Source organism: Dermacentor albipictus, chromosome 1 (genome assembly GCF_038994185.2).
Source record: "Dermacentor albipictus isolate Rhodes 1998 colony chromosome 1, USDA_Dalb.pri_finalv2, whole genome shotgun sequence".
In the NCBI taxonomy this organism is placed as follows: Eukaryota; Metazoa; Arthropoda; class Arachnida; order Ixodida; family Ixodidae; genus Dermacentor; species Dermacentor albipictus.
The window spans coordinates 419362399-419388630 of NC_091821.1; the positions used below are offsets into that span (position 1 = coordinate 419362399).

The 26232-nt window shown below is 47.0% G+C and overlaps 1 protein-coding gene across 3 annotated transcripts in view; it reads left to right on the plus strand.

Annotated features, from left to right (window-relative positions):
- Positions 1 to 26232, plus strand: part of IA-2 (tyrosine phosphatase IA-2) — a 663183-nt gene that overhangs the window by 82659 nt on the left and 554292 nt on the right. The window contains exon 1 of one of the 3 annotated variants that reach the window (XM_070532245.1): positions 22959 to 25378. The exons of the other annotated variants lie outside the window; for them this stretch is intronic. Within the exon in view, the coding sequence (XP_070388346.1) occupies positions 25354 to 25378 (25 nt within the window). The 5' untranslated portion in view covers positions 22959 to 25353. Of the gene's footprint in view, positions 1 to 22958; positions 25379 to 26232 lie in introns of those variants that run through there. 3 annotated transcript variants of the gene reach the window in all.

A 26232-nucleotide genomic window follows, 5' to 3' on the forward strand; every position in this document is an offset into this window, starting at 1 on the left:
GATATATATATATATATATATATATATATATATATATATATATATATATATATATATATATATATATATATATATATATATATATATATATTGTTCCCTTGACGAATTCTAGTAGGAGGAGGTCGAGCTGCAAAGTGAGCCCCCCACGAACGAAATTTCTGGCTACGCCACTGGTTCCATACTACGGCGTACTTCTTAACTATGTCGTGGTTTCGGCAGAATCCCTAAAATTTAACATTCTTTTATTGTTTGTCATACAAGTGTACTCTGGCTGGCGAGAAATGAAGGTGAATAAGCTGCTCTTGTTTTTCTAGATGTGGAACTGTGTTTGAGGATTACATGCAGGTATAAAAAAAAAAGAACTGTCTACACCCAATAAATTTAGTTGCCAGTGACGTTCCTTTCGGTGTTGACGTTACTGCATCACGTCACGCCTTTCACATCACGACCAAGTATGGAACAACTAACCCAGCAGCAAGCAGTGATGCGTCGCGTATTTTTAAAGCGTAGCTTTCTTTGCCTCTTGTTCCCCACTGAGCGGGTGTTGAGTGATGCTGGCTTGCCAGTGATACACACGTGGGCCACTCGGAATGCGCCACTGGGCATGTTTCCTATTAGAGAACTTGGGGCTCTGGGTATGTGTAACTAGGCATACGCCACTGTGTGGGTAAACAACTTTGGCCAGCAGGGTATGTGCAGCTGGGTATGAGGCAGTGGGCATGTGAACATTACTGGCCCATCACCCCGGAATGGGGAGGTGCCACTAGGCGGGTGCCCGAATTTACAAGCCAGGCAAGAAATGAAGACGGCAGCGCCAAACTAAAGAATCTGGCCACGCGGAAGTGAGAAATCGGCAGCAGCAGCATCCGAGAGGGTGAAGGTAGCAAAGTAGTGACCAAAGCGGGACTCAAAGCGTGCATTCAGCGAGTGGCGTTGAGCCGCACAAAAGCGGAGAAGGAGCAGTGAAGACATTTCTGTAAACATGAACTAAAGGTTCGCTTATGTTCGATTGCCCATATTAGCGCGGTTTACACCAATATATATATATATATATATATATATATATATATATATATATATATATATATATATATATATATATATATATATATATATATATATATATATATATATATATATATATTTTGTCTGTCTTTCTAACGTAATGGAAAATGTTTTTTTTTTTCAATAAGGCACGTGGAGCATGCGCCATGCTTGTTCAGAGTGTGCGTGGGCGCTTTATGCTACTATCAGGTCTCCCGGCCATGCATTTCAATAGGACCGACACACGTACACAGCTACGTGTGTGTATGCTGCACGCGCTTAATGCACACCCACTGCGTGGGAGACGCCATTGATACCGCAGTTAGTGGGAAGGCCGGAAGTGCTGCGAGGTTAGCCTGGGCTACTCGACGGAAACACATTTTCGAGAAGTGTTATTCTTCAATCTATGCACCGAAGCTCAATTGAAAGCTTTAGCCGCAAGCAAAAGGGGACGTCTCGTTTAGAGTTAGCGGTGCTAAGTGGTTGCTCGTACATAGACACCGGAAGCTCTCACAGACTTTCCGTTCTCAGAGAGCCCCATTGAAACTCAGGGGAACATGACCGCTCCTTGAAAAGTTGAGGTGTTTTCGGATTTCTTCCTCGTAATTCAGGTTGCCTCTAACAAAACGCGTGGGCATATTCTCGTTTTCGTCGCGTTAAAGCGTAGAAATCGGCAGCAGGAGCAGCTGAGTGGGTGAAGGAAGCAAAGTAGTGACCAAGACGGGACCCAAAGCGTGCATTGATCGAGTAGCGCTGAGGTGCATTAAAAGCTGAGAAGGAGAAATGAAGACATTTCTGTAAACATCAACTGAAGGTTCACTTATAATCGATTGCCCATATATTAGCGCGGGACAAGCCGTTTTTCTTTTTTTACTGTCTTTCTAACGTAATGGAATATGTTTTTATCACGAAGGGACGTGGAGCATGCCCCGTGCTTATTCAGAGTGTGCGTGGGTGGTCTGGGCTACTATCAGGTCTCTCACCCATTCCTTTCAAAAGGACCGACACACGTGTGTGTGTTAGCTGAAAGCGCTTTATGGCTCCAGACGCCATTGAAACCTCAGTTAGTGGGAAGACCGGAAGTGCTGTAAGGTTAGCCTGGGCTACTCTACGCAAACACATTTTGGAGAAGTGCTATTTTTCAACCAATGCGCCGAAGTTCAATTGAAAGCTTTAGCCGCAAGCCCCGACACCGGAAGCTCTCAGGGACTTTCCGTTCTCACAGAACCCCATTGAAACTCAGGGGAACATGACCGGTCCTTCTAAAGTCGCAGGTTTTTTTTTTCGGTTTTCCACCTCGTAATTCAGGTTGCCTCTAAAAAAACACGTGGGCGTATTCTCGTTTTCGTCGCGTTGAGATGCGGCCTTCTTCACATTGCCTTCGAGTTTGCAAATATGCGCCAAGCTCGCAAGGACGGCAGGGCAGAACAAGGAGCACAAAAGTTGTTTTCACTTTAACATTATAGGAATAACATGTTGTGTCTGGATAATTTCACTGTAATTTCAGAAGTCTATGCGTAGAGGGATATATATATATATATATATATATATATATATATATATATATATATATATATATATATATATATACCCGCGACGATGTTTCATTCAGAGCACGTGACGTTTTACTCGGAAAGATAAAAGTGTACACGCTGCCGCATTGTGAGAAGAAAACATACTTAAGAATGTCGCCGAGCTGTGACTATGTTTACGGCAAACAAGGCCAAGGAAAAGAATGTCTCGGCACATCAACTGCAGCACAGACTGGAGACATCGGTATCTGAACTCTCCTGATTGCTTGGCTTTATCGTTTCTGATTTGGATCTCGTTGATTGCGCAGAACCTCGCAGGGTTAAATTTTCGTGGTCCTTTATTCACACGAGACCTTTGTCTGTTAGGCGCCGCTTCATTTTCTTCAAAGTTTTCATACTGTTATGATCGACCTGTCTGGTGTCAGAAGCAGTCACACGGGCTTCCCTACGTCAACATAATTGTCCTCACCTCCGAATCTGTGCCACCTCGCTCTCCACGAGCTGACAAGACAGGATAGAAGCAAGAACCAAACGTCCAGATGACGTGCTGCTTTTACCCGAGCTGACACAAAATTATAGAAGCATAAATCCAGGCACGTACCCAAGGGGGGGCCCGGGGGGGCCCGGGCCCCCCCCGAAATCAAGTGGCATACCCCCCCCCCCCCCTCCCAACCCACGCCACCACTCCTCACACATTCCTAAAGCGCCGCCAGCCAGATCAATGTTGAGACTTGGCAGCTGTTCATCGGTCAGCATTATGCTGCCTTTATCACTGCTTTTAGATGGCGGTATAGTTATCGGCATCTATGTAATGTGAAGGACAGTTTTATCATAGATTCCGCACCCGCGCGATTAAATCGAGATGCGTTCAGTTGTCACCATCTATTCAATCGTCACGCGCGTAGCTGTTGCTTTTGTTAGTTGAACCTTTTTTGTTTAGACTGATCCTGGGAACAGGAGAGGGATGCGGCTCTTACTCAGCTGGTCTGTACTCTCATGGAACGAGTTGCGGCCGGAGAAAACGCCAATTGCGTTTAACTTTTCCCTTTGCTTCATTATTTCCTTGAGTTACGGCTCGCCGCGGCGCTGGCAGATGCCCGGAACCATATACATGTGATATGGGTTAGGTAAGGTGGGAAATAAAATAATGTGAAAGAGCGTCCATCACGAAACCCTGCAATAACCCTTAAACCCATAAGCAAGACGACTGTCGCCCGTTACCTCGTCTGTTTTTCCCTAATTGTATAGCACTTTTCGTGCAAAATTGGCATCTGGAAACAAAAATCGCCAGGAGTTGAGAAATTAAGCGATCTACTAAGGGAGAGAGCCAAGGCAACAACCAAACTGCAAGCAAAAGCGAATAATAAAAACGTTAACCGTTGTTCATGAGACTATTTATGGATCAACATCTTTTCATTTAAAAAGGAAGTAGAGAAAACGCTGCCGGAAGTCGAGAACAATTACTTGTTTTGAATGGCGCTTCTACAGTTATCGGTCGAACCGCCTCACGTACGTAGCCACTTCTCTGCTGTGCTTATCTGGGTGCCTTTCTAACCTTTCGCGGTGAGCGCAGTACGTCCAGAATCGCAGAGTCCTGCGCTCTACGCGGTTGTATGGGACTGGCGGTCGCACAGCGTTCTGCAATTCGCGGAACTGTCAAAACTGATCAACAAGGCGAAAGTAACTGATATTCGAAACTATAACATGAGAAACACTGATGAAGCCGTAAAAAATGAACGCAGCCTGAAATCAGTAAAAAAGAAACCTGACATAAGACAAACCATGATGTATGCACTTAAAGATAAGAAGGATAATATCATCAGCAATCTCGAAGGTATAGTAAACGCAGTGGAAAAATTCTGAGCTGACCTGTATACAGTACCAAGAGGAGTCACGATACCTCACTTAGAAACAGTAATGAGCAGGATACAGAAACTCTCCTATACCTAGCGATGAGGTCAGAAGGGCCCTGCAAGACATGAAACGATGAAGAGCGGGAAGAGAAGGTGGAATAACAGTCGATTTAATCAAAGATGGAGGAGACATAATGCTTGGAAAACTGGCGGCTCTTTATACGAAGTGTCTCTCGACTCCAAGGGTCCCAGAAAACTGGAAGAATGCAGACGTTATACAAATCCACAAAAAAAGGAGACGTTAAAGAATTGAAAAATTATAGGACCATTAGCTTGCTCCCAGTATTATATAAAATATTTACCAAAATAATCTCCAACAGGATAAGGGCAACACTGCATTTTGTCAAACAAGGGAACAGGCTGGCTTCAGGAAGAGATACTTTGCAATGGATCACATCCATGTCATCAATCAGGTTATCACGAAATCTGCAGAGTACAATAAGCCTCTCTATGTGGCTTATATAGATTACGAAAATGCATTTGATTCAGTAGAGATACCAGCAGTCATAGAGGTACTACGTAATCAAGGAGTACAGAACGCTTACGTAAAAGGCTTGGAAAATATTGCTACATGCGTGTGGTATTTGCTTGTTTAAACGAGGCGCGTGGGCTCCTTAACTCCAGCAAGGAGAAGGAAGAAGGAACTGGGCTCGCGCTGTGAATCTAACTGGTCAGCGTTGCAACCGTTGCTTAAATATAATCTGTAAATAGTTTCTCGTCTTACTGACTCGTCCTTCGCGTAAGAATATCTACCGATGTTATACAGCTACCATAATTCCACACAAGAAAAGCAGGGAGATACCTATAGAGAAAGGGGTCAGACAGGGAGACACAAATTCTCCAAAGCTATTCACCGCGTGCTTAGAAGAATTCAAGGTATTAACCTGGAAAGGCTTAGGAGTAAAGATCGACGGCAAATATCTCAGCAACTTTCAGTTTGCCGATGACATTGTTCTATTCAACAACAATGCAGATGAGTTATAACAAATGATTGGAGACCTTAACAGAGAGTGTGTAAGAGTGGGGTTGAATATTAATATACAGAAGATGAAGATAATGATAAATATCCGGGCAAAGGAACAAGAGATCAGGATCGCCAGTCGGCCTCTAGAGATTGTGAAGGAGTACGTTTACCTAGGTCAATTATACACAGGGAACCCTGATCATGAGAAGGAAATTCACAGAAGAATAAAAATAGGTTGGATCGCATACGGCAGACCTTACCAGCTTCTGACTGGAAGCTTACCATTATTATTGAAAAGTAAGGCGTGCAATCAGTGCATTTTGCCAGTGCTGACATATGGGACAGAGACTTGAGAGCAAGTTAGGGACCACGCAAAGAGCGCTCTAACGAAGATTGCTAGGCATAACGTTAAGAGAGAGAAAGAGAGCGGTTTGGATCAGAGAGCGAACGGGTATAGACGATATTCTAATTGACATCAAGAGGAAAAAATGTAGCTGGGCAGGTCAAGTAATGCACCGGTTCTATCACCGTTGGACCATTAGGGTTACAGAATGGGTACCAAGAGAAGGAAAACGCAATCGAGGACGACAAAACACTAGGTGAAGCGATGAAATCAGGAAATTCGCGGGCGCTAGTTGGAATCGGCTGGCGCAGGACAGGGGTAATTAGAGATCGCAGGAAGAGGCCTCCGTCCTGCAGTGGACATAAAACATTATGATGATGATGATGATGATGATGATGATGATGATGATGATGATGGAGGTGGTGGGCCCCCCCCGAAAAAAAATCCTGGGTACGTGCCTGCATAAATCAAAGGTCAAGGCGACGTCACTCCTTTTCCCCGAGATGACCCCAAGGATGAGCAAAAGGGAAAGACAGGCTCCGGAAGAAGACGGCTGCGACGACAGGACCGCCACAGGTTATTCAAGGCCGTACTGGCCAACGTGTTAATAAGACCGCCCGAGACTCAGATGAAAGTCGCATGCATGTACCAATGAAATGAATACAATCTTTTCTACTCTTTTTCATCCTCACTATGCCCGGCTTCGTCGTCGTTTCCCGATTCTTGCGGTGAAGACCCACCTCACCCGGTCGAGATTATGTCAACACTCTGCATCACCACATTGCTACTTCAGTAGATTTAATAGCAGTAAACAACCCTGCATGGCCTCATATGCAATTTCCCCACAATTGGCTGTACAAAAGTCCTTGCTTGTTTCCATAGAGATGAAATAAATGTACCCATCGCCGCATTCTAGGGACGACTCGCCTGCTTGTTCCGCTCTTATATGTTTTTTCTACATGTTTTCCTCCTCCTCTTTCTCACTCTCTCACTCACTCACTCACTCACTCACTCGCTGGCTGACTGGCTCGAATTCTTCTACGTCAAATTTACGGTTCTCAGAGGGAATTGGGATTTAAGACATGTCTTCTAAAAGGCGATCTCAATCGGAGGGCACGCGTTGAGAGTGGAACGTTAGGGAGAGCGCCGTCCATCAATAGTCACCGACATAACCAACAAGAGGGAAACAAAAGAATCGTCCAGTCGAGACAGACATAAGGGCAAAAGAAAAAAAAAAGACACAGAGAAATAACTGCGCGCGGAGTGTTTCAGCGTTTGTCCCCGTATCGCTCCCGCGGCTGTCAACTCAACTCGCTCCACATCGGAAAGCGAGACATGAAAAATGAATTGAATAAGCGAGGGGCAGCGTTCGCCAGTCGCTGAAATAGAACGGGACGGAGCGAACAGTCGATAAAGTAAGCACGAACGCGGACGAATGACGAGAAGCGACGTCTATATGTGCGCGCCGGCAAGCCTTTGGCCCGTTTTGCGTCTTTTGTGTCGCATAAATCCTAGGTTGCGGCTGGCGGTCGCGGGGAGACGGTCACGCGCGGCCCTTTCGCCAAGAGGACCGGGAAGCGCGCGCCACGCACACAAAAGAAATAACAAACCCTCGAAGAACACGGCCCGTCGCCGCGTCGCCACTTCGCTCGGAGCGCAAGAAAAATTTATTGACCCGGGAGCGGCGACGACGATGACGAAGGAACGTATATGAAGCGGCAGCTGAAAAATGTAGCCACCTTGCATTACTGCTTGGGTCGACATGAAGTGGCATCATCCGCCTGACGGCCATCGTAAGTGGAGAAAACGGTCGAAAAAAAAAAAGCGACTGGAAAAAGAAAAGAGTCGAAAAGACAAAAACACAACTAAAAGAGGAGAGAGCCCACCGGAGCCCGTATCTTGCGGCAGCGAAGCAAGATGTAACGGAGAAAGTAAGAAATAAGGGTGAGAAGCCAGGCAAGCGGACGTCGCGGGCGATGCTGTCATAAATGTACTAACTCGGAGCGGAAGGCAAAAATGAAAGGGACAAGCGCTAGGAACGAAACAGCGAAAGCCTGGAGAGACAGTCCGAGGGAAAGATGAAGAAAACAGAAACAAACGAACCAACAACAACAGCACAAATGAAAAGAATAGAAAGAACGGAAGAAAGAAAGAAACGCACAAGGCGAGTGGCCGTCGAGGTAAAGAATACGCGCGCGATGGCGGGAAATAAGGCGGTAACGAGAGGAGAGGCACCCTGCGCTCTGGTTGCTGGGCAACCGCTCAACTGAAACGTATCGGTTTTCGCCGCCGCGTCGCGTCGCCGCCGCCGCAACAGCACCAAGCCCAGCGCGAGGCTTTTCCTCATCGCCCCCATCACGCGATGTATCTATCCGTCAGCCTCTCAGCAGCGCCTATAGGGGCCGTCCGCCTCCGATCGCCTCGCTTGCTAGTGCATTGCGCCCCGCTTCCTCTGCTTGCTTGCTTGCTTGCTTGATCGCGGATGGGTGGCTCCGTGAGCCGTTTCTATTGATCCCTGCGCTTAGCCTTCGCGTGTCGTCGGAGGGAGAGGGTCAGCGGCGAACCACGATGGCTGGGCGCTTAGTCTCGGGGGGGGGGGGGGGGGGGGATCGCACCGAACATAAGTGTGGATGTCTCTTCTGCACCTTCTTGTCTGTACGGCGCTTTCTGTCTTTTGCTGCTCTCGTTTCCAGTCAGTGGTGCCGTATGTCTACGTGTGACGCTCGGTTTCACGCGCCAGCAGCCGCCTCGGCTGGGGAAGGACAAAGTGTTTGTGGCTCCGAGAACTACATCGCTGCGCTTCGAGAACCGCCGTGGAAGGAAGCAACTCCGGTCAGAGACAAGAAAAAAATAATGATAAGCGTGGCGGGGAAGATAGAGGAGGAGTGGATGGGAGCTACATTGAGCACGGGGTCCACTATAGAGAAGACAGATTGGCCGGTGTCGAGGCAAATTGGTGCCCCTGCCTGGGCGGCGGCTCCCGGGGCGAGTTGTTGCACCCGCTCGAGGGGTCGGCCCCGCGGCGCGAGCTTCGGCAGCGTGCGAAAGATTGAGCGCAGGCGTGTCCAGCTAGCGGCTGAAACTTGCATTGCGTTCTGCTCTGTGGGCCCGCGATGCCTGTGCGGGAACGTGGAAGCCGTAGTGTATAGCGTTCGTTACGAGGCTGTCCGATGCGCCGTCACATACTTTTTTTTGTTTTTGTTTCCGAAGCTCGTGCACCGCGTGAATGCAGGCTTACGTCGGCAGTTTGCGTTGTTTGCGCATACGACGGAGGGTTGTGCCACAACAGGTGATCTGTCTTGCGCAAGCGAGTGGTAGATGGACAGCGAGCGTTGTTTGGAAGCGGTTCGCCTATTTATTGTTCCTTGTATGTTTTGCGCGGAACTGTTTGCGTGACGAACTCCGAGCATTTGCCACATACGAGGGCAGCGAGTGCTCGCGTGTCACTGATGAATGAATGTGAAGAAGGTGCCGAAAACAAAACCGCGCTGGCTAACTCGGCGTATTTGTTGTGCGAGAATTGGTTTGCCGAAGCTTCTTCTGTTTCTATGATAACCACGTTATAAGAGAAACAGTGAATTATGTACAATGCTTAGAAGTTAAGAGGATGCTTTAGCTAGGGTCCAACTCCGACGCGGTCTGTTCAAATACATTTCAAACGCAAAAACGCTTTTCTGAGATAACCCCTGGACCGGTTTCAGTGAAACTTGTTGCGTTTGAGAGAGAAAGATAAGTTCTAGTGACTGTTGGAAGCGGGATTTCGATTTAGGGCCTGAATTTTGTTGAAAGAATTTTCAAATAGGTAAGGTTAAGCCCAGGATGCGAAGCATACTAGCATTTATTTTAGTTGTTGAACCACTGTCTAGCCTGGTGAACTGCTGCTGCTTGGCTATCTTTGGTTCGGCTAGACGAAGAAACAACTCATGCGTTACTCTGCTTCGCCTTCAAGAGTGGAACGCGACAGCATTCCCGTCGACCCGCCAATGGGTGTAAGACAATGCGCTACGGCGCAGCGACTACGCGCCCCGCATTGGACGCGGTGAGCGTCGAGCAACGCAGCGTTCGGCGCGGCAACGAAATGTGCGCCTGAGCAAGCGACGCACGCCTGAGCCTTAGAAACAGCTCGTTTCTAAGGCAACACCGCATTCACTAGAGGCGCTTTTGTACCGCTTTGAAGCATCGTACTCGTGGCTCAGTGGTAGCGTCTCCGTCTCACACTCCGGAGACCCTGGTTCGATTCCCACCCAGCCCATCTTGCGAGAGTTGAGCCAAAGCCACTTCTCCTCTGTCGTGACGTCACGGTGTCACGTGGTATTGAAGACGACACCGCCGCGCCTGAGGAGCTGGGTTGAGCTCTCGTAATATGCTTCGCATAAAATTCGGAAGTTCGAGAGAAATAGAAGCACAAAGTTTACACATGAATAGCTCTGCATCAAGAATAGATCTCGCGGTTCTGTAAATGGTATCCATTATATCATTCAAAGCGGACAAATTCGTTGTGTCAATCTATATTTAACATGAATTTGTTACGTTGTGAACAAGGGTTGTGCAAAAGCTGTATGTTACTCCATTTTTTTACAATCATATGTCACATATCAGTTTTGTCCGCTTTAGATGTACTATTAGACGCAATTTACAGAACTGTTATATTATACCTCATTGTTTAGTTACGCAGTTGTAGACTGTATAGTTTCGTTCTCAGAAAATTTAATAACATTGATATTTTTTAATAAAACATTGACAACCTAATTCAAAAATTCGAAGCGAACGGTCACTAGATTTCACGTTTTTCTTTTAAATGTAACGCACATCGTCAAATTTGGTGCAGTGGATGTCAAGAAAAACGAATTCTACTTTTACATGTATTTGGATAGAAAATTGCAGTTATGTGTTTATAATATATCTGTACATATAGGGCGTTCCAATTATCACGCACCAAGATTTGAATATATATATATATATATATATATATATATATATATATATATATATATATATACGCGCATAGATAACAGGAATACAAAAGAAAGAAACACTGCTATGAATCCCGGAAATAGTGAGTACAGTATTACCATGTAATTTGTATTTTACTGTGCTACTGGATATTGATAACTCGCAAGCTAACCGACGGACGGCAGACTCTCCTTAAGTAATCGCTCCTTTAGCCAAATATAGTGTTGGGGCGACGCGTCAACGGCGTTCCGGCTGGCTTGCCACATGAGCGCCTAATTTTCACGCGTTATTAGCTTCATCGCGAGGCCGCCATGCACAGTGTGTGCTGCGCAAAGCTTATTAGCGTCTCGCGGCAAAGAAAGGGAGAAATAAAAATCGTAAACCCGATGCCACAAAAAAAAAAAAACGGATATGATGGTAGACGAAGTAACGCAGACAAACAGCATAATACAACGTCACTTGCGGGCTCTTTTTTCAGGCGTTGCGGGACCTACATAGTCTCGGTTCATCCGCATTCCCCCGCTCACTCGCCTTCATGCAGCACCGCACAACGGCCCCTTACACGACGCACTCACGAACACAGGAGGCGGCCATTGCGAGGCTCATTAGGCTCAGAATAAGGCGCTGCATCGCCGTTAGACCCACGCGTCGAGACACTCGGTCGCGATGGTTTGCGCTTCTTATTGGAGAGACGCACGCTCTACATACGGTCGGTCGTACCCGTCCGCTTGGCTCTATGCGGTACCGACTTAATTTCGCGCCGTTCGGGGTAGGCCTAATTGCGCGGGGGCACTTTCGCGATGAAGTTAACGCGGACAACGCGACCGGTTTGCATGCGATCTTGCCGCATCCCATGCACGCGGGAAACGTCTGGAATGGGGGCTTTTTGTTGGCCAGGGGGCACGAACGATACGCGGTGGCAATTTCCGTGCTAAGAGAGAGAGAGGGAAAAAAAAGGATTGTCCATGCGTATAGAGTGCGTCGAAACGCGCGAAAAGTTTCGCTAGTCGAATGTGTCGAAATTGGTGCCGTGAAATTTGCAAATTCGGGAAAAAATACAAAATAATTAAAGCGTCATTTACGAAATAATCGGTGTGGTGTTCGCAAAACCGTGAAGTTCAAGGAAGTATACGCGTAACGACAAATTGGATGGGGATTACCCCGTCCAGTTTGTACAAGTCGTGAGAAACATAACGGTTGCGTCGAAAATGCAATGCATGCAATTCGAAAGAGAGAGACAAGATCAACCTGTTCTTATCCCTCTAAGTTGTTTTGATGGGCAAGAATTAAACTGGCGTTAGCGACGAGCTTTGACGATGTGTGCTTCCGTGCAAAGTTTTGGGAAACACGTGGGCCGCGAAAAAAAAATTTTTTCCTTCTTTGCAACCTAAGCATGCAAATTTAAGTTAGGGGTACAGCCTAGGTGCGCCTGCTCACACAATGCAATGCTTTGAGACAGTTCCCCGTTGCAACGCTGTAACACGATAACGCGATGATCGGACACCTATCTGCATGTTGAAGCTTGCCATTTAAAGCGAGATAAAGATAGAAAACAAGGATATCCTCTTCCGCTTGATACTTTCGAGGGATCATATTGTTGTATCCGCAAGTAGAGGCGGCCTACGCACAACATAGCGCATCTAGCGCAACCGAGCCACGTCTATTTGTGGAGCGCATGCACTCGTGCCTGGCTCCACTCGCACCAGGCGAGTGGAGCATAGGAAAGGTAGGGAGGTCAACCAAATAAATTAATTCAAGTTTTGCGGCATTACGTGCCAAAACCATGGTCTGATTACGACGCAGCCCGCTCACACACCGCCCACTGCAGCTTGACGCTTCTTCTCCTTGCTCCACTCGCCTGGTGCGAGTGGAGCAAGGCACGAGTGCATGCGCTCCACAAACAGACGTGGCTCGGTTGCGCAGGATGCACCATGTTGTGCGTAGGCCTCTGCTTGCGGATACAACAATATGAGCCCTCGAAAGAATCAAGCGGAAGAGGCGCGGAAGAGCGCAAAGGCTCTGTGCAGAGACTGCCGAGGTATGCGACGTGCATCCACGCGGCGAGGCAGGAAGCGAAGCGACAGGCCCACGAGGTACGCGCGGCCGTGGAGCGCGAGCAGCAGCAGTAGTGACGCGCGGCCCAAGAACTGCGGCACCCCGAGCGAACGCCAGCTGAACAGGCAGCCGAGACCAAGCGGCGCCGATTGGAGGACTGCCACTTCCGGGAAGCGCACTGTGTAAGAAGCACTTTGTCGAAGACGAATTTGATGCGACGTGCGTAGCGTCCACGCGACCACCTCTGGTGCCCATCGTGTGTCGTCGGGGTGTCGTGGCCAGCGCAAGTGGTGGTCCTTGAGCGAGCGAGCATTTCCACGGGAGGACGTGAGTTTGTCTGGGCTTTGCGCCATGTGCAGGAACCGAAATGCTTCGCATATCCCCTCACTCTATTCCGCAAGGTATATATCATCGCGTCACGCTACACGACGATTTTATTTCACCACCGGAATACATTTTCCATCGCGCATTGATCATCGGCACAAGGTTGGCATCAAAAAAGGCAATACTAAAGCTTTTTTTTCCGTCCCACCTTCCCCAGACATCTGTCGAATGGAACCGCCTCCCTCCCGATATTGCAGCCATTGAAGATAATCAAAGATTTCGCGATGCACTAACAACATTTGTTTATTTTGGAGAGTGTTGAAATTATGTTCTAACAAAATTCACTGTATTGTATTGATTGTCCTTGTAACTTATATTACCCACTCCCCTCTCTAATGTGTTTGGCCCTGAGGGTATAATAAAATAAATAAATAAATAAATATATATATATATAATCATGGATGATGGTTTCTTCCGTAACCTCTCTTGTTCCCCGATTATGTCAACTGAGTTTTCTTTGGCTCGTTTTTACGCGTGGGATATAGGCGCACCGATTCAGCAAACTCTTCGAACTCCACTTCCTTTTGTCGCAATTATGTATGACATGAACATTAGGATTATTGGACGTGAGCGATTCATCCAGGTGTGAACTTGCTTACGCCGACACCAGCACGCTTTCTCGGCGGGCACCGCCATCTTGTCGATCACTTCTTTCCGGCGCGAACAGCTGCGTCCTCCTCCGCTACGGTAATGCCGGCTGCGGCTTCCGAAATAGATGCGCCGCCACCACGTGTGTGGCGGACAACACAGACCCTGCAAGAAATGTCGAAACTGTGATTCTGTTCTGTAGCGCTGTGGTTATCATAAACTTGAAGGCTTTATGAAATTCTCCTGCGCTTCCTTCGCGATCTGCGGTTCTGGAAGAGGCAGCTGGTAGATGGCAAGGTGTTTTTTTTTTCTTGTTGGGTAAATATGCCCCTTAGCACACAACAATAATCTTCTTCAACATCAACGAGGGAAACGAAATGCGCTAGGATACATCATCGTTGGTTGCGTGAGATTGTCTGCTACGGTTGCTCTAAAGAAAAAAGTAATATCACCTTAATTCCTAAAAGTGGTGACAAAGAAAACGGCGTTTGCCTCAGCTCGTAAGATGCCCATTCGCAAAAAAAAAGAATAAAGAAAGATAACACACACAGCTCATCTGGACTATAGCAGCTGAACGATTAATAGTACTGTATTTTGTATCTTAATATAGCGCCAAATCCCATGCAATGAACTTTTTTTTCATGTCACGTCTATAGTCGGCTTCCCAGGCTGACATAATGGTTTTCTGCTAGACCGTCTAGGGATTTCTGCTGAAAGTCTTTTTCTTGCAATGAAAAAGATATGTCACCTTCAGTAGAGGTCTATAGGCCCGTAACATTGTTGAATGTATAGGTTATAAAACTTATAGAAAACTCTCATCTGACAGAGTCCGGTTTGAATTCTCATTACTTATTGGATCCCATGAGGCGTTCAATTTGAAAGGCCGTTCCACACAGCCTAACTCACACCTAGTCCGTACAGCTCTTCAGTATAGTGATCATGCCATTGCAAACAGTGCACGGCTTTTAGGTTGATCTAGTAAAATTGATTTACTGCATTATCCACATCTTCCTTTTTTCAAAATTTAGAATGTGTAAATGTTCGTTAGAACATTTGCTAAGGTGTCAGCGTACGCTACACTAACTGTTCTACATGCACCATTAAAATTAATGATACATCTAGAGCTGGTGTTTCCTATGTAACACAGGGCTCGCCATTTGGGTTTGCACTTTATTTGGCTTCATAAGTATTCTTCAGTGTAGCAGGACACAGGGAATTGACATTTTCGGCCACGAACTCTAAGGCATTAGCTTACACTAACGATCTTGCTCTCTCTCTCTCTCTCTTTTCTTTTTGTACGATGCAAACATCGACACAGCCCTGTAGTTTACTAAACGATCTGACACTGATTCTGGTACCTCAAGAAAATTCATCAATAAGGTGAGGTCTTTGATTTACAGTAACTCAGTCTTGTCGTATGGAATGGACAAACGTGCCGCCTAACTATACTTTGGAATTTCATTAGCTGTGTGCAAGCTTAATTTACATTACTGGCGAGAAAGTGTAGCAGCACTACAACTCTAAGCGGACACTGTTGTCCCACCGCCTTTCTATACTTGGCACTTTGAAATCTGGTACCTCATTCCTGGTGAATATATATATATATATATATATATATATATATATATATATATATATATATATATATATATATATATATATATATATATATATATATATATATATATATATATATATATATATATATATATATATATGTACATATATATGCGGGGACAAAAAGTGCGGGAAATCCTGTTGTCGGAGGTGTTGGCGACCACAACTGCAGTCGAATCGATCCTTCGGCGAAAGTTCTTCCAGTCAGATCGTTTATGTGCCTGTAGGTTAAAGCGTTGCCAGTGCTGCACGACAGAAGAAGAGCCCAGATAAGTGGATTGCTTTGCGAGATGCGTGAGTGTGCAGAAACGACGCTTCCTGGGTCACGCTTTCCCGTTTCATCGTCCGAGCTTTCTTTCGAGTCGTGGAGTGCGCAAAAGTGTCGCGCTCTCTTATTGCGAAGCACGTTTGAGGCTCTGAAAAAAATTGAAATTTAGTTGCGCGTCGTCGTATATGGGGCGCCTGCAACCGTAGATGGCGTTTACGTCGAAGAGAAACGAACAGCCTTGCACGGAGCAATAAATAGGTGTGGCGTATAGTGCCCGAAAGCGGAGTCATAAACAATGACGGAGACGATTTTACTTTGTAGAGACTGTAAGTAAGCCCACCCGGACGGCGATAAATGCCGTCCGCTGTCAGCAGGCGCCGCCTTGCGTCATATTATTTACAGAGATAAACTTTTTTGAAAAGGCCAATACAAGAGATCACAAATGAAGAAGAGCACTCACTTGAACCCTTAACGTCAGCTAGGCTCTTCACCTCGTTCTGGCGCACGCCGTCAGGCTAGGCAATATATAGCCGCATTTACTGGGTGACACGCCCAATGGAAAAGTGATGTATACTGTAGTTTATTGTCTCATCTCATATATATATATATATATGTGTGTGTGTGTGTGTGTGTGTGTGTGTGTGTGTGTGTGTGTGTGTGTGTGTGTGTGTGTCCGCCACAAGTTGCACCGCAAGACTTCCTTGCACACAGTTTACAAATCGACGCTGTCGCTCAGGTGTATACGTTTCGGTAGCCAGCAACTGCTTGTTAACCCGAACCGGAAGTTCCAAATAAGCAAAAGAGAGAGAGAGAGAGAGAGAGAGAGAGAGATCGTGCACAAGACGGGATGCAAAATTTAAGGGCGCGGATTCGCCTTTCGCGTCACTTGCGAAACTGGCCCGGCGCGTGTTCGCCAGCGCCATTTTGTCCAGGCCGGGGGTATGTGCGCAACGGCTCCGCCGCTCTGCTCGGCGCGAGTTTTGTGTGCCTTTCCACATCGTCGAAGAGAGCGCCATATAGCCTCGCGATATAGAAACGCCGAACGCCTACACACGCTGCATGCGGGGTGGCGGTATGAGTGGCTGGGTTGTATGCAAGAAGGGGAACTGCGTGGAGCTCGAGCTCCAACGTTCCGGACAGCGGCACCGGACGGTGACGCGGGGTCACATCGATATAGATTCGTCCGCGCCTCGCAGAGAAGCGGGCGCGCCGATGTGGGCGTTGCCGGCGCCTGCGAAGTTGCCGCCGTTTACTGCATCTTCAGCGTGACCCGGGCGCGCGCTCTCCGTTCCATTTCTTTCTTTTTCTTTGTTTGTCGGACGTTTCCCTAGCGTTGCTTATTCGCGTACCCTTGCCGAAGGCGGTCGATGGTCCGAGAGGTTTATATGGCCCGTCTGGGCCTGCGTCCGCTTCTTCTTGGCCGCTCGTAACGGCCGAGCCTGGACGTTCGCGAAGGAGAGTCCGAATGCTGCGCCGGGGGTCGTTTCATTCGTTTCCATTACGGCTGCCGGCGTGGCGAGAGAGATTTGTTCCCTGCCACGCAAACTGCGCTGTGCGCAGATGCAAAGCAGAGGAAGAAGCGATGGCATTCGTTGCCACACCGCGTGCACGCGCTACCTTTCGCTAGCATTAACCTAGCTTTCTTAAGCTGAAAAAGAAAGAAAGAAAGAAAGAAAGAAAGAGAAAAAGAAAGAAAGAAAGAAAGAAAGAAAGAAAGAAAGAAAGAAAGAAAGAAAGAAAGAAAGAAAGAAGGAAATAAAGAAAGAAAGAAAGAAAGAAAGAAACAAGTAAAAAGGCAGAAAGAGAAAAGCTTCCCTTGGCCAGCCTCCTCCTACAGCGCGCATCGCCTGCCACACCACTGGCATGGGCACGCCTCCTCACGCCAGCGTTCGACGATGACTTAAAGGTTAAATGTTACACTTTGCTGTCATTTTCAATGCTTCTCCCTTCGAGCAACATTTTTTTTCTACGTGTTCGACAATATACTTAAAACCAACACCCCAGTGCCTATAGTGATTGTTTTTTTTTCATTAATGATCACTCAACCTGTCAATCGATCAGCGTATGTTTTTTTTATTCACTACCGTCTGGAGCAACGATGCACGCGATAAGAAAAGGACATCTGCATGCGAGCTCAAAGGCCGACTGGAACAGCGCCACAATTATGGAGGCTGCCACCGTGCAATTTGTGCGCAGGAGACTCGCTGTAGCGCGTCAATACGTAAACGTCACCGCGTTGCTGCTGCAGACCTTTCTTCGTATCGAACGCGCCCGTACCATGGTATGAAAAAAAAGGAAAAGTCTACTTTGCTGGCAATTTAAGAAGGCATGCTCACGCACGTAGGAAACACGCAAGTTTACGTTACAGCCAGTAGCAACCAAGAGAGCGCTTCCACGCGCCATTCGCCCGTAGGAAAATTATACAGAATTTCTGAGACATGTCTACTAATGCGTAAGCATCCTTGGCTCGGCTGTTACTTTGCTTTTGCTTTTATTGTCCAAATTTCAGTTGGCCCAACCCCACTATTCCAGTTGGCCCACCCCTAAGTTTCAGTTGGGCCACCCCTAATTTTCAGTTGGGCCAACCCTAAATTTCAGTTGGGCCAACGTCGAATTTAATTTGACCCACCCACAAATGTAGTTTGGCCCGCCCACAAAGTTCAAGTTGGCCCAACACAAAATTTCAAGTTACGCCCCCCCCCCCTCACATTTCATTTCGCCCACCCCTAATATAGGCTGTCCTGTGAATTTTCTATGCAGCCCTATAATGGGTAAAGTGTCTGGCTTTCGCGTTGCGGACACGATTTGGCTAACTACATTGACGGGGTACTCGCGAAAGAATGCTTACGCATCAAACATTCTTTTTTGTTTCAATTGTTGCTAATTGCTTATAAAGCTCCCAATCAACTACATCTACAATTTTATATAATTATTAAATGTCTTCTCAAATTACGCATTTTCGTGCCGCTACAAGGCATTAAACTTTTCGCTTGGCAGACAGATTTTGCTGGGTTACTCGGCAAATAATGCTTACACAATAATAATATTCCCGAAATATTATAGTTAGGGAAACTAACGGAGAAAAATTCTCTTGGATACCTTCAGTTAACCAAAACGCTATAATTCTATATTGTTTTTATGAGATGTGCTTTACGGTACTTTGAATTCTGTCATTATTTCACATTCTCATTGTTTATTGAATTGTGTTCAAATAGTGTATGCACATGTAGGAAGGAGGCGGGTGAAGGTTACATCTCGAAGCTGCACAGTGGATAATAATAATAATAATAATAATAATAATAATAATAATAATAATAATAATAATAATAATAATAATAATAATAATAATAATAATAATAATAATAATAATAATAATAACTTTTCTCGCATTATAGGCATACATGATGCTGGAGGCCTGCAGAAGAAGCTGCCATTTATAATGGCAGTTTGACAACGCCGCAGGCCCCCGCACTGGCAATTCACGTAGCGGTCAGCAAATGAAAGAAGCCATATTGGAGGGCTCTAGATTCATTTTGACCAGTTGGGTATATCTGACTTGCACCCAAAGACGGAGGCGCGTTTTCACATTGATTCTTTAATTTTCTGGATGCGTCTCATCTTTACATAAGCACTTCCCGCGTTGTGCTCTTTGCTGTTGATGTTACTTTTAATGGGTTTCCGGGTTTTCAGGTATCGCTTATTTACATGCGCTTTTAGAGCTCAGCTATCAAGCGCCCGTTCCTGCGCTTCGCGTCGGCGTCGTCCCTCGGCGTAACCGAGCGAGCGAGCCCAGCGAAGGAAGAAAGAGCGAACGTGGAGCGCAACGGGGAATGACAGACGGCGACAGGTAAGAGAGGGCGAGGGGGGCGGTGCAGTGGAACCACGAGGCAGATATCAGAGGAGGAAGGTACGGCGAAAGCGTGATAATAAAAGCGTAGTACTGCGCAAGACGAGCTCCAAGGTCGATTCAAATAGGTCGCGAAGCTTCGGGCGAAAAGCGGTTCAGTACAGATTGTCACCGACATCAGCATGGGGGTTTATGGGAGCAGCGATTGAAGCGCGACTATGTTTGGAGGGAACAAGCATTGGGAAAGAAAAACGCGTTTTTTTTAATTCAAACGAGACACAGTTAGGTTCATTCAACGAAAATAAAATTCCTAGTCAAATTTATATATTCGTGATGAGTTAAGAAAATACGTTTATTTTATTATTATTAATAAATGCATTTCTTTTCAGCGCCCATCGCTACAGGGGGCGTTGACGCCACTATCACTCGCAGTGCAATGCACGTCTTGAAATGGGCAGAAAGGCGCACTCGTATCACCTGTTGAAACACGCCCCCCTCACAACTTCTGCTTTCTTGCTTGTCGAAGTTTGTCTGAATTTGGTGACGCGGGTAGCTTCATTGCTTCTTAATCTGTTCAGTCAAAAGTAGTGAGTTACGACCGCCAGATAATTGTGTAGTTGTTTACGTGCGACTGCGCTGGCCGACGGGCTTGGCATCCGACAATAGGATCAGCACTCTACACCTAAAGCTTTCATCGGCCTCCAAAGAAAGTATGTTCTGTGCAGGAATGCGATTTTGACAACCGCACGGCTGGCCTTTTCCTGCATCGCTTTCCACGCTGAAAGCTCGAAACGCCCATCACGTCGAATGGCGGGGCATTTGAATATATAGCTCCAAAGGAAGAACAACAAAACAAATTTCGCGCCTTCGAAAACCAAATGACGTCACTTCTGCTTTACACGGACATGGCGTCACGTTATTTTTTCTTCCGCCGGAAGTGTTCCCACCACATACAGATGGCGCTAAGCCCCATGAACCGGCGATGGACCGCCATGTTTTGAACGTATGGGCTCCTATGGAAGCTTCGCTACCAGGTATATTTACCTTGCGAGCTCTGCGGCTACGACCACTACTAGATGGCGCCAGAGTATAGCGCACCGTCGTCTGTTCGCCGATACCACCCATACCACACATGGAAGCAAAGCGCTGCCTGAGCGGAGGTTTGTCTGCGGCGGCTGCTGAGAATCGCGCCCGCGCGCGTCGCCCACGCGCTGCCTCTGGCGATCTCTCGATTAGCGAGGCAGTAGCGCCACACTTTTGGCAACGCGTCGTACGAGACAGATCGTCCGCGCCAGGCAATGCACCGCGTAATGAAAACACGTATAGCGCTGCGCTCAAATTTCGCACTAGGGAGTGTCGTAATCGCCGGTGAATTTTTATACCACTTCCTTGCATCATTAGCGCAGCTCGTTGCTAAACCCTGCCACTCCCCGCAACTTCCCGCCATCTTTCCATTTACCCCGTTACTTAATGCCCCGTAAAGGGGTCCTGCAACGTAATTTTAAGTCAGTAAATAAATAAATTGCCCATACAGAAGAGGGAGCGGCACGATGCTGGTGGCCACGTGAATCATTTCGCAGCTCTCCTCGCAGCGCGAGCGGTCTCTTGCTCCGCCGTGTAGTGACAGCAGCCGCGCTCTCTCGCGCAGGTTCTCCGGCGGGGGTCTCTGGCTTCCGCCGCCAGACAGTGTACACAGCGCGGATCGATGGAGACCGGCGAGACACTCGCACTTTTGTTTCGGCGACGGCGCTTTTATGACCATTCCGCCGCGCAGACGCTCTGCAGCGTTCGAATAGGCCGCCGCGTTTCAGGTTCCGCTCGGACTTTGTTCCTCTACGTCGGCTCGCCGATTAATTGCGGGGGTAAAGCAGTTTCGTATGCGCGTGCAGTTTGATCTGCTGGGAGATTATGTGGTCACTGACTCGAGATTCAAGAGCCGACCAAGTTGGAGTCGATTCACCTTTCGACCTTTTGTAGATGTTTCCTGTCCGCAATGACTAGTCCTGGGAGACCGCAGACGTTATCGTGCTCGCTGTAGTTCCTATCCCTCCCCCAATCACGTATAACTGACGAACAAGAAAGAGAGAGAGAAAGAAAGAGCGAGATAACTTTTTTGAAGGCAAGAAGATGGGCGGAGCTAGCATGCTCTGTGGCCAGTTACTCTACGCAGGGGGGACGGAGGGAAAGTGGGAGGTTGTAAAGCGTAACAAAAAGGTTGTATGAGGGATAATTAGGGAACAGTTAGGAAACGCTTGTGCAGATTCTGAGGCAGGCGTTCGCGGTTCACTTCTACTGAATTCCAATGGGGAAATCCACAGCAATAGGGAAGCTCTGCCACAGAGCGCCGTCCTCCGGCGGGCAAGCCTCTGTGTGCAAGCCCGTGACATTCGCATAGTGCCAATGTGGCCGGTTTTCGCAGGTGAAGCTAGCGCCACCTGGATTTCTAACGGTAGTTGCACTGATACCAGAAAAATGTTTGCTCACTAATGCTAGATGATGTTCTGAGCATTATTCACTTATAATCTAAATTTAACAATGATAGGGGACGTCTGTATAACTTCTAGTTGCGCATTGACGCTTGTGAGGAGTTCCGCACAGCAGACGGGCGACGCCAGCGTTGTTGCTAGAGCGCTGTCTGCTTGCTTTTAACTGTTGTCTCGTTCGCAACAACACACACACACACACACACACACACACACACACACACACACACACACATATATATATATATATATATATATATATATATTCATATAATGAGAAGCCAACAAACACTGACACCAAGTACAACACAGGGGAAATTGCATGTGCTTAAGAAATGAAATAAAGTAATGATAAATTAATGGAAAATAAAGTGGATGAAAAAACAACTTGCCGCAGGTGGGAACCGAACCCACAACCTTCGCATGTCGCGTGCGATGCTCTACCAATTGAGCTACCGCGGCGGCGTTTCCCCATCCACTTTCTTGGGAATTTATGTGTACTAGTAGAACCCTGGGAGTGTTAGCCAGCGCCCCCACTCACAGACCATGGCGGCGGACGTGGAACGTCTTTTTTGCCGCAGGCGTCACGAGAACGTGATCTTCGTTCTCGTGACGAAGATCACGTTCCTCCACAAGATCACGTGTGTCTGTTATGGAGGTGCGAACGCCCCCTTTTTTGTGGTAACTTGCACTTTCTGCTGTTACTAAAACACCTTTTTTCTAAATAATGTCGATATTAGGCTAAATTAATATCTGAGGCCTATAGTTTACAACGGTTGGAGTGTAATCCACAGGTCTCAACAATGTTTATTGACTATGGTGCCAGGTGTCGCGTAACAGCGTATACAATAAAATCTCGATTTAGGCGAGCCGATGAAACGCGACTATAATTTCAATAAATAAAAAACTTCGCGAGATCGAAAACACTTAAAACATTTCCAAGTGAACAACTTCATATTTATTCGGTATCAAAACTATGCGCAATTATTGCTTGCATACGCGCCTATTCTAGGTAGCGAAACCGTTGAATGCGTCTCGTGTTCCTTCACGGAAGCGGCAAACATTCTTAACATGTCATCCGTCATCTGAAGTGAAACTTCATATCTACCTATACAAACACTCAGAACTTTGTTAAATCGGACAAGACGTTGAGCTAACTTCGTTGTTTCGAGGTTTTCAACGAGTTAGTATCAATGAATATGTGTCGACGAACCGATGGCACTGCGTCGAACCGAAGATTTTTGCAAAATCGGTCAATCGGACAAAGGAGCTGATGTGACTATCAAGACTACGAGTGTATATCTAGACTTTGAGCTAGTCTGTGAGTGTATACTGCTCCTACATTTTCCAATAGCAGCGGTTGTTCCCTGAAAACTCACAAAAAGTAGCGAAAACATCCAAGTCACGTGGCTTTTGCCTATTCACGAAGGGTGCCGTGTATACCCCTAAAAATATGCATATGTGCACTTTTTCCATAGCTGCCACGTTTAGACTCTATCTATAGCAACGTGAAAGTCCCAGGAGTTTATTTGATTGCAAATGTGGCTTTATTTGCTGTAAGCCACGTTTCCACTTTTTTTTGCTGCTCGCGTATACACCTTGGTAATGAACACTTCGCGACCGTCTTGAATTGAACCGGCAAGATCTCAGTCAGGATACATAGTGCCCTCTCTATTTTTGTTCTTTATCCGTGGAGACAGCGGTTTCACGTCTGAAAAAGAAAACAATGTCAGTGGTCGCTTATCGAACGGGGATAATTAATGACACCGCCACCGTCCTGCCTCCATGCAGGAACATTAATCTCCGGCCCGGGCACAAAGCCGATTAACAAAGCATGTCACTAGCCTAATGAATGACGCTGGAATAGCAAGTTTATTTCGGAAACTGCGCGTTCCTTTTCGATGACACAGTAATGGGAGACACGGAGAAAAGACGACGGGAACTATGTCTGGTCCCGTCGCCTGGCTAATTAGAAATGTGCAGGGGGAGGGGAGAGAGACAGACAACGTGAGATGGGTAAAACCGTGCCACGAGAACTGACGCCAACGAAAGAAAGTGGACTGACAATAACGTGGGCGCCGTCGGAGATGCAGCGAGTGCGCGGGCCTCCTGAAGGCAGTTATCCGGAGGCAGTTATCCGCTTTTTATCCGGGCCTCGAAGGCAGTTATCCGCTTTCAACCGAACTACGTGCGAACCTGTCCACTCAGTTGTGTTGCGTTGAAAACGGAGCCACGGGGTTTCAAACGCAACATCGCTGTAGGCGGGAACGCGCCTTTTGCTTAGTGTGATCAACGCTTCCAAGCAGGCGGGCTCAGCTTTGGCAATCTATTGTCTTTGTTTCGTAGAGTAACCGCCCTCCGAAACCGTAACACCACTTCTCCATAGAACGATGAGATCGGTGCATGGGAACATATGTGCTGAAAACGTATTCTAATGTAATGCAAGAAGTTTATAATTTTCAACGTTAAGTCCAGTATTTCATTTTGAACGACCGATTTCGACATTGGGGCGGATAGTGGGAGAAACTGCATTAAATTAACAAAAAAGAAAAAAAAGTAAAGAAGAAGGGAGATGCAGCTTGGTGGAACTGCAGAGATTTTTATCAACGGCACTCAAAGCGGCGCTTCTGACTGTGCATGCATGCACGAATGACTATGGGCCAAGAGAATACATGAGTGAGGAACACAAATGGGTTTAATGCACACTGGAAGTTGGCACCATTTACGTTTGAAAAGAGTATCGGTTAGTAAACAATAGGGTTATCTACAAGATGACATTTACTCTTTGGGCTTTGTAATGTTATTTCGTTTACTTTCATTTTGAGCGCATTTCATCATTACGAGCAGAAAAATGTCCCCCTCGGGGAGTTGTCTAATTATGCGTAAGCATTGTGCGACTGGCTCATGTACAAGCAGACCGGTGTCATTATGAGTGTTAATAAACTTAATATGACCAGGATAAACGACAGCACTGCGGTGACACGAACTGCTACGGACGGCGGCGCAAGGTGAACCGACGACACGAGCAAACTACTGCAGGTGGTAGTCCCAGGTGTACACTGATGACAGTCCCATCATTATAAACCGTTATCGCTCTTTGGCGCCTCATCCATCCGCGTCGAACCACTACGAACCGTGACCATCCGTACTCCGGCGGCGGCTGCGTACGGCGTGGCCGCGTGGGCCCTATCTTGAAAGCGATCTGCGATGGGGGCAGAGAGTGCGGCGACTGCTGATAATTTCGTGAGCGCTGTGTTACCGCCGCTTCGTTCGTGTTGAAGCGCAAGGCAGCACGAAGGTGATTTCAGTCGCTCTTGCGAGCCCTGTCATGAAAGCGATCGTCTTACGGGACGGACAGACGGATGGACGGATGGTTTTTCTCGTTGGGTAAGCATAGAAATGCTTATGCATTTAAGAACGAAGAATGTGTGTGTGAGCGCGAGGAGGGATAGGGGGGTGCAGATTCTAGAACAAATTTCGTTGTCAGAATACTTGCAACAGCCGAACGCTGCGACGTATGAGCCACGGGAAAACTCGGATTTTGAGGTTCGGTTCCCGCCATGACCACTCAGACAAGGTTGTTATTTATCATGCAAAGTTTCAGCGTTAAGTAGAAAGGACAAATAGCTTGAAGTTCATGTAGGAGGCATAAATATGGTCGACTCAAAAAAGAAGACGAACAAACATCTGCAGACTTTAGCAGTATCTGCAGCTCCGCACTCATTTACCGTCGCAGCAACAGCAGATTCCCACAGCTGACAGCGCCATCTGAGCAGAATTTCTTCCAAATGCATACAACCTCGAGATCGTGCGCAGCAGGCGGTACTGCCTGCTCCGGCGTCCGAAACACATGCGCAGGCGATCACCAATCTCGGAGTCTGGATGGCGCAGAAAATTCAGCAGAAAGCTCGAAGCAGAAAGGTTGTGCGACACCTTAGGGGGTTATCGCGTTGAGACCCAAACCACACATTGACGTCTTTTGGCGAGTTGAATGTCCAGTGGTGAGCAACGCACAACGAAATGGCATTCCTCGTATTTGGGTTGCTGGACGAGGCTCCCTAAGCTTGAGAACCCTGTTTTAAAGCTCCCTGTTGGTTACCGAACGAGCATTTGGGAAAAATCGGTTGCACATTTTGCTGGGAAGGAATTCTCGCTTCTATTAATGTCCTTTATGTAAGTGAAACATACAAGGGGGCTGACGGCAGAGTATGCGTGTCTGCAAGCTGATGCACTGAACACGC